Genomic DNA, 11,900 nt, shown 5'->3' on the forward strand with positions numbered 1-11,900 from the left:
AATGCATTGTCGGTCAATGAAATTGCAGGTGCAAGTGCTCCAGATGTAGGTGGTGCTAGAACACAAAAGCAGGTTATTAAGAAACTCAAAAACAACAGAGAAAGGCAGAATTCCAGCACATTAGCATACAGGTAACCATAAGTTCGTCCATGCAGAACTGATAACATGTAAACTATGCATAAACAAATGGCTTAAATAAGAGAACTATACGATATTACATTCAGTTCTCTGATGGTTTTCAATAAATTCCAAGAAGTTTAGTTTCATAAACAGCTTGAATGTTCATCATGAAGTTTAGTTTCATAAACAGCTTGAATGTTCATCATGAAGTTTAGTTTCATAAACAGCTTGAATGTTCATCATGAAGTTTAGTTTCATAAACAGCTTGAATGTTCATCATGAAGTTTAGTTTCATAAACAGCTTGAATGTTCATCATGAAGTTTAGTTTCATAAACAGCTTGAATGTTCATCATGAAGTTTAGTTTCATAAACAGCTTGAATATTCATCTTTTCTATGTTCTCTCACAATTCAGAAAGTCATTAGTATGGTAGGTTCTTCATTCTGATGGTTCTTGTGGTTCATGAGTCCTGGTGCAGCTCAATATAAATTATTTACCATATTTAAGAAGGTATTAGGTAGAACACGTATAGAAAGAATCTATAATGTCTTATATGTCAACATACGAACAAAAGGATTGGATGTAACTCAATCAAACTGGTTTCTGGTTGTGCATCATTTAACTCTAGGCTTCATCTTTTTGTCATTTCAATTAAGATGGGAAACATGACTTGTTTTTAAAATCCATTTGAGGTCAAAAATATCTTCCTCGTAGGTAAGAAATTGAGTTGTCAACATCCTTCAAGCATACGATGGATATGATCTAGGTGATGTGTGTTGACAGGTTTTGTTTGTTCAGAAAATCCCTAATGCAAAGAACCAAGAATTTACAACCTTGTCACTTCCTCCATAAAAATGGATAGTAGATAGTTTACAAAAAAATGCACATAAGGTTTTGAAACACAATTAAATGAGATAAACCAACCCGTATACAACTGGTGAAATTTGATGGCATTTTGAGAACAATGTCTAAAGATTATGTATGCCAATCATTAAAAAAAGGGTTATTTGGGATACAATCATTATTTTTGTGTGTGTACGAGTGTATTGGTGGGATCTTTTATTTTATTTATTTTACTTTTTTGGGGGGTGGGGGGGGGGGGGGGGGAAAGGGGGGAAAATCCTCAATTTTTGGGTACCATCAATAATTTGATTGCTATTTGCAGCTCGAAGAATTGAACACTGGTCAAGGATTCAAACGAAAGGCAAACATCAATGGTAAATATATTGACGCAAATAGGAAAATGGATATTTCTGAAAATCCCATATGAGCAAGAACAAGTCTTGCTAATTGGAAGGATCCATTTTCGTTCTATAGCAATGTTCTAGACTAGTAGGGGTGCATTGGACTGCAGAATAGAGCAGCTATTGATTTAGAAGGTAACTGCCTCTGAAATTTAATCTTCGAACTTTTGGGCTGTTAATTAGTTTGATCTTCTCCGGAGAAGGGTACCAGCAGGGAAATTTGGAAGAAGCCACTCATGTACTTGGTAATCCCCAGCATTATTTTCATTTTACTAAGGATTTAGAAAAAACAAAAAGAAATTAACGCTGCATATTGAAGGTCTTTGATCTTTTTATCTCTATACTAGTTTCAGACCCACTAGAAACATCTACCATCAATGTTTGCTCCAAAGAATTTTATGGTGAAGGATGTGGTGTGTGACGACAAGTTTGTTTGATTTTTATGCGAAGAGTGAGATTTGGAGGCATCAGCGTAATAAATTCTATTACTTCGGGTGCTATGATGTTTGAGTTCATTACGGAAGGTAGTTCATTATATAGTTATGGTGGTGTATGTGGTGGTAGTTTTAGTAGTGTGGAAGTGGTGGGTGAAATATACACACACAAATATTTCTCTTGGGAATAGGGGAGGATGATGATATGGCTACAATATGTGTCAGTAATCAATATTAGAAAGTTAACTGCTAGAATGGACAAAACTGTCTAAAAGGACTATTTGTGCACAAAACCAATAGATTGAGGGGTCAGAGCAAAAACAGAAGAATCAAGACTAGAAGTGCACAGGGGCCAAATGTTAGGAATCAGTTGTGCCATTTTCCTGAAAAATTATGGAGAAAAGTAGAGAAATTTCAAAAATAAAATAAAATAAACAAGCATCACGAAGATTTGCTATTTCACTAACCTGGCAAAGATAAGGTCGAAAATCTCTTGGATTCTCATTAACAAGAGCTTGAAAGTTCTCCAAGGCCTCCTCAAAGTCTCCCTGCAAATGAAAAATAAATTGGATTCCCTGAATACAGAAGTATGGTAATCAACAGTCCAGAATGATTTCAAAATTCAATCATTTGATAACCAGAGTGGAGTCTAATCCTAAACTATCGATATCAAAACAGCAACAATAAATCAAAACCATAATAAATAATGAGTAAGAAAATGATTTCTATTTTTTATTACCCTCCCTCCCTCTTTCTTTTTTGCTTTTTTCTTTCCTGGTTGGGGAGGGCAAAAGTGGGGAAGGTTGGATGTTCTTGGATTTAGTATTTTTCCAAATCTTGATGTCTATGTTCCACAAAAAGGATAAATAAAGCCAATGTGGTTTAGAAACCTAAATTCACCATCAAGCAGCCAAAATTAACTGACAAAGATGATCAAACCGTTACCTTTACAATATGCATCTGCGCAATCAATATTCTTATGTTTCGCTCTTCATTGACTCTTTTTTCAAGATGAGCAACTTCCAAAGCCCTTTCCAACATCTCAAAAACAGCTGGGCCTTCTTGGTTCTTATGCATTACCATTGCCATACCCTACAAAGAAAGGAAAGCAGTAATGGTCACGCAGTAAAGTTTCACTATTTCATTAGCAGTAATGGATAATGTGAGAGAGTATATCAATCATGAAGTTGAACTCTTAAAGTGCAAATTTCAAAATTTAGATGATCTTAAGTGATGGAATAACCCATGCAGTGTCATTAAATTTTCACCACGCCATAACGCAAGCAAGCAGGGGTATTTAGCATATGTGCACACATGATAATATAGTACATGGGAATGCATATTGAAAACCCAATACTCTTTAAGCTATATCGGAAAGAAAATTCATTTCATTTTTGACAGCATATAACTTCAAATCAAAAATTAAGAAAACATGTTAGGTCGTATCCCAACATGACTTCATAGGAAAGAACATCAATTAGCCACACGTGGGATCATACATCACCTCTTAATCTGTAAAAAGCACGTATATAATCCAAAAAATCACCATGACAGCAGAAAATAAATTGCAAAAATGTCCTCGGACAAATTTAGGATGAAAAAGGGGTTGAACTACAGTTTCAAGCATTTATTTGACCAAGAAGAAGTCACTATCCAGCAACTCAGAGCTAGCGAGTTAGCACAACAACTTAGTGTCTTGTTTTCTTTGCTGCTTCTTTTTGACCTTTTTTTACATAAGGTTCGCCTAACTTGCCTTATAGAGAAGAACTACTAGCTTCATTCATGAGTCAGTGCATCGTTTCTAATTGAAACAACAGCAAGTGGCAGAAATCAGTGTCAGTGCTAATTTTACTGTAAAAAAATTGTTGATTGAAGAGGGTAATGAGTGGGACATAAACATAAAAGGATTGTGACGAGAAACCTAACACCTGCAAAGGTCAAAAAAATTTTATTCATGGATACCACTTCATATCCAATTTCTTTTTACAGGCAAGGTTCAACACAGCTGCGACCTTGATTATATTAAAATGAACACCATGTAAGAAATTACCCTTCAGAACCATTTGGGCAACTTCCATATGTATCCACTCATGAGAAGTCAAAATAATTAGACTATAAAAATCACCGATCTTCCTTAATTTTTCATTCATCTCCAAATAAACTAAATAACCCCTTTCCCTCTTTTGCCCAAGCAAGGTTAAGCAATCACAGTCATCGAACTCAGGCAAGGAAAAGATAAATTCTGCCCTTTGAACTCATTGTTTTGCAACGTACATAAACACAAGAATTTTTAATTTCACGAGCCTAGAGACTAGATAATGTAGGAAGCAAGCATCTCTCCTTAGATAACCATATAAATATACCACAGTATCCATATAAATATACCACAGTATTTCAAGCTTACAAGTTATAATAGTCATAGCTTTTGTTTAACAAGTGAGTTGACAAGGGAAAAAAAATTAGTCACACAAACCTCTTTAATGGAAACTTGTCAATTTAAACAAACAAGAAGTTCTTCCATATTCTGGGAAGTATTTCCCATTCAACTATTCCCCGGGGTTGGGACCCATGTGCATATGTCATTCTTCATATACCTCTACTGGTTTGAAGGAGGTAAGTTAATCAATCAAATAATAGAATCCTCCTTCCAATGGTATCCACAATAGTACTGTGCAAAAGTGTATCTCATCAAGCTGTGCAAGGCTGAAGGCATTGCGTAACTTGCATTGAAATCAAGCCAAGTGATACTACTTTATGTAAATGTGCTTTTACAATCAAGCACAGCTATGGTAGATGTATTCATCATATGCGTGCATAAGGGATACAGTAAATATTCAGTTTCTGCAAGCAACAATTAGAAGCACAGAAGCATGCCCAAAATAAGATGGCAGAATAATAGTCAAGCAGAATGCAAAAGAGAAAAGGAACAAAAATAGTCTGGGATGTAGAAATCTAGAAAAAGTGGAAATACATTGATTTCACATCTGAAGTCGGTTGGGACATATTAAATCATAATGTAAAATCAGGCCAGACTAGGTAGGTAGAGTTATCAGATACCAAAACTAGATCCTTTAAGCCATAGACAATCACAAATAATATCACGTTCAGAAACTATATAATTGAATAACATATACATCAGAGAGTTGTACTATTAAACAATTATATCTTCTTTTCTCCTTCAAACCCAGGGAAGTGAAACTTCAGCTGAAGGATACCTTGTATCTCTAAAAGATAAGTGCCCTCATAATTCATATGGTCTTGGTTTTTCTAACACCGTGTACAGGGAATAAATCATGGAACAAGTCTTTGAACGCGAAATTTTATAAGGTCTTTATCACTAGTCAAAATGAAAAAAAAGGAGCAGCTCTAATGTTTTTGTTTAAAATGCCTATTTTAAACGTCAAATGTGAATTAGCCGCGTTAAAGATGGCGTTCTTCTCCATTTCATAGCCTCCACCACATGTTACCCGCTCCTCCCATCTGTCCTATGACTTGGGTTTCAATTAACTTAGATATAAAATTTACAGGTAAATTATTAATCATGTATGGACGGGTCAAGAATTTCCGTATCTTCAGAAAAACTGAATAGACAAATATGTAATTAGATGAAAGCACATAACATAAAAGGGGTAGAAATATCATACATGCAAAGCTCTAAGTAGGAGAGGCCTCTGCTTGAGTATGTTTTTGAACAAGCTCTTGGCCATACCCAAATTCCCCAACATTTCGTAACAAAGAGCCTGCAGAAGCCTCCACTCCATTTCACTAGGTTCAATTTTAATCAATCTCTCCACATATTCCAAAGCCTCCTTAGTCTTTCCACTCCTCATCTTTACATCAACGACCATCTTCAGAGCCACAACATCTTTTGGATTTTCTTGCACAAGCTTCACAAACATCACCTCTTCTTCAGTTGCACTGCTTTTCCCATCCCAGTCCTCTCTTTTTCGATCAAGACGCTCGGTTTCTTGAACAGGCTGTGCCAGTATAGGCCTAGATTTTAAAGAGCCCACGATAACAAGTGATCCCAGTAATACTGTTGCAATATTTTTAACAAGAATCTTGGAAATATCGTTCTGGGGTGGTAATAAACAGCTAAAAAGAGAAAATTTTGTTGTGGGTGCTGGTGAAATGTGGAGTTTTTTGGTTACTATGGGATGGAATTTGGATCTTTTGGAGTTGTGAAAAAGAGGAAGGGAGCCGCGAGTATGGATTTTGAAGGGATTTTGTGGACATAGAAAATTGGCAGCGGGATCAAGGTTACAAGAAGCAGAGAGTGAGGTACTGTGGAGAGATGAAACAGCCATTATCGAACCAGTAACCGAGGAACGAAGCGCGGTGAGGTTTTGTGATCACAGGGTTTAGGTTTTCTTTTTTTTCTTTTTTTAGAGGCCCAAACCTTTGCCTCCATTATGAAATACCCCTATCCTTTCCTTTTAGTGAAAAAGCTCCTCCCTAAATGGTCCAAACCTTTTGGAAAGCCTCCTACTGTCCAATTCGATTAGTTTAGACCTTAAATGCACTAAAGAGACCAAAATTAAAAAATGGAAAAATTGTAACTACAGTCTCAAACTTTTTAATTTATTGTAGATTACATCCAAACTTTTTATTTGTATCACACTGTCCAAACTTTTTATTTCGTTGCAGCAAAAGTTATTTTTGAAAAATGGAAAATTTGATTGATTCCATCTGTTCTACCATTAGTTGATCGGAGAAGTTATTTTTGACCATTTTTAGTCAATTCTAAAAGAGTAAAATGATAAATTTACATTTTCTTTAAATAAAATAATTAAAAAAAAAAAAGGAGAATCTAGTGTGACTGGGGAAGACGATGAAGTTTCGATGGGTGAGATGATTGGGTTTATATAAATTGAAAGGTTTGGAACAATAAATGCAATTTTTTTTTTAAAAAAAAGTTTTGGCTATCTTCAATGATTTATCGCATAAACTAATTGAATTAGACAATAGAGGACTTTTGAACATGTTTGGACAATTTTCTATAATATTTCGTTCAGCTAGAAGAACTTCCAAAGGGAGCTAATCAAAATGACATCCTTGTGAGACTTTTTTACAAGACGCGCAAATCTCGCTAAATGGGCAATTATTCTTTTACTCGAGTTTTTTATATATACCCCTTGTTTGAACCCCATTTTAGGAGGGAGAATGAATTTTTGAATAGTGTATTGATGAAAAATGTGTGGTTAAAAAATAAGAATTTTTTATTTATTTATGTATAATGTTATTTTATTGAAGAATGTGTGGTTAAAATAATGTTAAAATACTGTTGAAAAATAATTTTTTTTTTCAAAAGAATGGGATTCAAACAAGGGTATGGTATATGTTTGAAAAAATAGGTGTTAGCCTATTTTCACTATTCCTAATATTTTGCGTTTAAAAAATTCTAATATTTGTTTATGTCAGAATAATAAATTTTGTTGGGATAAAATTTGCCTTTTATGAATGTAAATTGCTTCTAAAACTAATGCAATAAATAATACTCAGCACTAATTAAAATTATCGATTCTATTTGAATAATTTGTGTGAAAATGATGTTGGCAGTACAATTATATTACTAATTTGACAATGATTTAGCCAATGCTTATGGTAGTATGTACATAACATGAATAATAACGAAATCGCATTTAACCCCTATTTGATTTATTTAAAAAGTTTAATAAAAATTTAAGTCAAACTCGAAAATTAATTTTAACCACACATTTGATGAATCCATGACTTTTCAACCATAAATATCATCAACTTCAATCAAAATTTTGTTTTTTTTTTTTTTTTAACATATCCAAACAGGGGCTGAATCTAAAGTTATTAATTTGTATCCACGTTGCCTGTGCATTATCCTTCTTATACCATATTAAACAAATTTCAAAGTAATTTTAAATTTTTAAGCAAAACTATTATATCCATTCATGGTGGTGTATCATCTTCCATCTCTAATCTAGATCAGCAAAAAATTTAATAAGATAACTTGAGAGTACTAGACAATATTAAAAACCAATAGAAACCATTGTACTATCCCGACCTGTCTTGTCTTGTCTCGTCATGTTCGAAATTGCAGTGACCAACACCGTTAAATATGCAGCCAACAAGTTGAATAAGTTTCAACCAAGTTTTAGTACATTACACCTCCCATTATAGACTAGATTCTATAGTATACGACCTTACATCTCCGCAGCAAATGATTTACCACAGCCACAGGTTTGTGTAGCATTTGGGTTCTTGAAATTAAAGCCTCCCCCAATCAGTGCATCACTGTAATCCAGTTGCATACCATAAAGGAAGAGAAGGCTTTTTGGATCACAAACTGCATGGTCAGAACAAAAGAAAAAGATCAGCAGCAAAATAGAAAAGACAAAAAGAGCAGCAGGGCAAAGAAATAGCATCTAAAGGTGAAATTTCATATTGGTCATCGAATTTCACTGAACTTAAACTTGATTAGAATTTGATCGACCAATCTATGTTTGTTAGTCAAAAAAGACGTGGCAGTTTTAGTTATTTGCCAACTAGGCTGCCGGTCAGCTTTTTCTTAGTCAAACTAATAGACATAGGCAAGATCGCCAAATTGTATCAAACATTAAGTCCGGTCTGATTGTAAAAAAGTTCAAGTTCAGCTACCAACTTGGAACAAAATAAAGTTAATGACGAACATGAAAATTTGCTAAAAGTTCAGTGCTCAGTGTATAGTTTTATACCTGTTGTGTGTATTAGCTTTGCTGATAATGGAAAAACTTCAATGAAGGCATCTTGTGATATAGCATAACATGGAACGAACAAAAGAAATTTCAAAGAAGTATTTATTATGTCTTTAACTTCCAAATACTAACTTCCTCAACAAGTATACAGCACATAGAAATTTCAAGTAGGGACTCAAATTCAAGGTTTTGATTGCACCATCGTTATCAAAAATAGTAATGCTAGAGAAAAGAAAAAAAGAATGAACTCTTTTACCATAGCCATTCTTCATAAACGATGAAGTAACAATTGCACAATATGCAATACTCTTCATGCTGTTAGTAATCTGATGCTCAAATGCTATATTTATGTATAGATCTTATCAATCAAAATGTATCCTTTCATTTGTTCTACATGTTAATGCCCAATTCAAACAACTTTTGCTTCAAGAAATTTGGATTAGTTCATTAAGAAGATGGACTTGTTTCAAGCCCACATTGTGAGTCAGATGCTATCCCCCATTCCAATATCTGATAAATCAAACCTTTTATACTACAAATTATAGAAGGCCAATTTCTAGAGAAAACAATATCAGGTTCAGGTTTGCATTTTAAAGGTATTATCCTCACTAATCACCAAATGCAGGATATTAGGGAAAGGAAAGGATAACTCATTTTCCATGATTAAACATAATATCCTGTCACTGTACTGTAGGGCCATAAGGAAAGAATTCGTATTTATTTTTTTCATCGACTGGATGCCATTGTTTACTGCCCAACTAACACCGACAGCAGGTTCCACTCAAGTACAGACAAGTGCAACAGGACAGAAGAATTCAATTTCAAATTCCTCATATGGAATTAAATGAACTTGCAGTCATACCTATAACAAATCCATTGTATTTGATAATAGAATCATCGGGTCTAGCGTTTTCTCTGTTCTCAAAATCCATAGTATAAGACATGCCAGAGCATCCTCCTTGTTTGACACCAATTCTTAGACATAAATCTTCACTTCTTTCAGTCCTCAACTTATTGAAGTGCTTCAATGCATTGTCGGTCAATGAAATTGCAGGTACAAGTGCTCCAGATGTAGGTGGTGCTAGAACACAAAAGCAGGTTATTAAGAAACTCAAAAACAACAGAGAAAGGCAGAATTCCAGCACATTAGCATACAGGTAACCATAAGTTCGTCCATGCAGAACTGATAACATGTAAACTATGCATAAACAAATGGCTTAAATAAGAGAACTATACGATATTACATTCAGTTCTCTGATGGTTTTCAATAAATTCCAAGAAGTTTAGTTTCATAAACAGCTTGAATGTTCATCATGAAGTTTAGTTTCATAAACAGCTTGAATATTCATCTTTTCTATGTTCTCTCACAATTCAGAAAGTCATTAGTATGGTAGGTTCTTCATTCTGATGGTTCTTGTGGTTCATGAGTCCTGGTGCAGCTCAATATAAATTATTTACCATATTTAAGAAGGTATTAGGTAGAACACGTATAGAAAGAATCTATAATGTCTTATATGTCAACATACGAACAAAAGGATTGGATGTAACTCAATCAAACTGGTTTCTGGTTGTGCATCATTTAACTCTAGGCTTCATCTTTTTGTCATTTCAATTAAGATGGGAAACATGACTTGTTTTTAAAATCCATTTGAGGTCAAAAATATCTTCCTCGTAGGTAAGAAATTGAGTTGTCAACATCCTTCAAGCATACGATGGATATGATCTAGGTGATGTGTGTTGACAGGTTTTGTTTGTTCAGAAAATCCCTAATGCAAAGAACCAAGAATTTACAACCTTGTCACTTCCTCCATAAAAATGGATAGTAGATAGTTTACAAAAAAATGCACATAAGGTTTTGAAACACAATTAAATGAGATAAACCAACCCGTATACAACTGGTGAAATTTGATGGCATTTTGAGAACAATGTCTAAAGATTATGTATGCCAATCATTAAAAAAAGGGTTATTTGGGATACAATCATTATTTTTGTGTGTGTACGAGTGTATTGGTGGGATTTTTTATTTTATTTATTTTACTTTTTTGGGGGGTGGGGGGCGGGCTCATAGGAGTGAAATTAACACATCACATTTACATGTCATCAAAGCTACAAGAACTTTACATAAATTGTTCAAACAACAAATGCATAATGTATCAAAAACATTTCAGAAATTTAGAGGTAACAGCTAGATCTTTTCAACTATATAGGCCCATCACTCCGGATTTTTGGATTTAATCTGAAGAGAGAGCAAAGTTAAGGGCAGATTAGGAATCTCCACCCCAGATGAATGTTGGCTCAGCGGTGATTCGCTGATGATTTCTATATCTAAAGGGAGTTGAGGGATATAGAGTATTAGAGAGAGAGAGAGTTTCACCAAGAAGTATCCAGTAAGTAAAACATTTGGATGGCTTTGACTAAATGCAAAACACGCTATTCAGAGGTGCTTCAGCTTGTTTTCGGGAAATCTAATGAGTGTGAGGACAGTGTTCGCAGAAAATAAAAAGCGTGATAGGGCCATCATAGAACCTAAAAATTGTTATAATAAGGTGTAGTGAAATACACCTTAATCCATTTTATCAATGGCCATCCTAATACTAACTATATCCACCATAGTAATGTGGTGTGCCAAATGTACCCAATAGTAATAAACCATTTCATAAACTGAGCAAAGTCAAAACTGTCTTGGCCTTTATATTAAGCCAAACATGCTATAAAAAAGAAAAGGCATTAACAACTTGATTGGATCCTTACTATTTCAGTCCCCAAAAGCAATATATTAGTTTAATTTTTGAGATTTTCTTTCCCAAACCTTCAGTTTTTTTCTTATCTGCTCCCCTTATTGGATTTCACTTCACAGTGTATCCCGCGCTTGCACTGCCATTTCCCAAAGAAAATATTCACAATCAACAAACCCATGAATCTGTTTCTTCATAAACATATTATTTTAAGCCCTTTTTTAGGCTTCGACGCCACCGGTGTGAATCACGAAGTCAATAAATTAAACATTCGAAGGCAAAGATGTATTTTAACCAAAAATCTTGAAGTATCCCACTTATTCTCTATATTTTATCATCATAAATAGAAAACGAAACAAAAATTCGATAAATTGATATGATTCCATGTGTATGCATACAAGAAATTACCTTCCACTGAAGCTGACCTGATGGACAAGAGGGGCCTTTTGCTATTGAAAATCGAAGGCGAAAAACGGAAAGAGGCTGAAGAAGAAGATACAGATGGAGTCGAATTTGATAAGCGGCAAATAGATGGTGGGCATCGCAAGGTACCAGAGAAAGCCATTGTTTTTGCCCAAATGAACGAACTCCTCAGACAAGACGACAATTCAAGAAACAATGAAGTAAAATTCTTGGATGCGTGTGTGAGTGGGTGGGTGG

At 34.5% G+C, this 11,900-nt stretch overlaps 2 protein-coding genes across 2 annotated transcripts; both read right to left on the reverse strand.

Moving 5' to 3' along the window:
• Positions 1-1,248: 1,248 nt before the first annotated feature.
• LOC111387858 (protein SLOW GREEN 1, chloroplastic-like) lies at positions 1,249-6,156 on the reverse strand. Its single transcript, XM_023012455.1, has 4 exons — positions 5,443-6,156; positions 2,744-2,890; positions 2,266-2,346; positions 1,249-2,181 (listed from the first exon to the last, which is right to left on the reverse strand). Exons 1-4 carry the CDS (start codon positions 6,103-6,105, stop codon positions 2,158-2,160), a joined length of 915 nt encoding a protein of 304 aa, XP_022868223.1. The 5' UTR covers positions 6,106-6,156; the 3' UTR covers positions 1,249-2,157.
• Positions 6,157-7,754: 1,598 nt separating this feature from the next.
• Positions 7,755-11,889, reverse strand: LOC111387859 (iron-sulfur assembly protein IscA, chloroplastic-like). The gene is made up of 4 exons (XM_023012456.1): positions 11,649-11,889; positions 9,368-9,586; positions 8,506-8,556; positions 7,755-8,117 (listed from the first exon to the last, which is right to left on the reverse strand). The coding sequence occupies exons 1-4, from the start codon at positions 11,803-11,805 to the stop codon at positions 7,975-7,977; spliced, it is 570 nt and encodes a 189-aa protein (XP_022868224.1). The 5' UTR covers positions 11,806-11,889; the 3' UTR covers positions 7,755-7,974.
• Between the last annotated feature and the right edge of the window lie 11 nt (positions 11,890-11,900).

This window comes from Olea europaea, unplaced genomic scaffold (genome assembly GCF_002742605.1).
Source record: "Olea europaea var. sylvestris unplaced genomic scaffold, O_europaea_v1 scaffold4301, whole genome shotgun sequence".
In the NCBI taxonomy this organism is placed as follows: Eukaryota; Viridiplantae; Streptophyta; class Magnoliopsida; order Lamiales; family Oleaceae; genus Olea; species Olea europaea.

Bases quoted from the DNA above. Each gene is read 5' to 3' on its own strand.
- LOC111387858 (XM_023012455.1), bottom strand. From the start codon at position 6,105: ATGGCTGTTTCATCTCTCCACAGTACCTCACTCTCTGCTTCTTGTAAC. The intron at 2,891-5,442 runs GTATGATATTTC...CTTTCTTTGTAG, and splicing joins TCCTACTTAGAGCTTTGCAT to GGTATGGCAATGGTAATGCA. The intron at 2,182-2,265 runs GTTAGTGAAATA...ATAATTTTTCAG, and splicing joins TTCGACCTTATCTTTGCCAG to GAAAATGGCACAACTGATTC.
- LOC111387859 (XM_023012456.1), bottom strand. From the start codon at position 11,805: ATGGCTTTCTCTGGTACCTTGCGATGCCCACCATCTATTTGCCGCTTA. The intron at 9,587-11,648 runs GTAATTTCTTGT...TTTGTGTTCTAG, and splicing joins CAGGTCAGCTTCAGTGGAAG to CACCACCTACATCTGGAGCA. The intron at 8,557-9,367 runs GTATGACTGCAA...CTATATCACAAG, and splicing joins ATACAATGGATTTGTTATAG to ATGCCTTCATTGAAGTTTTT.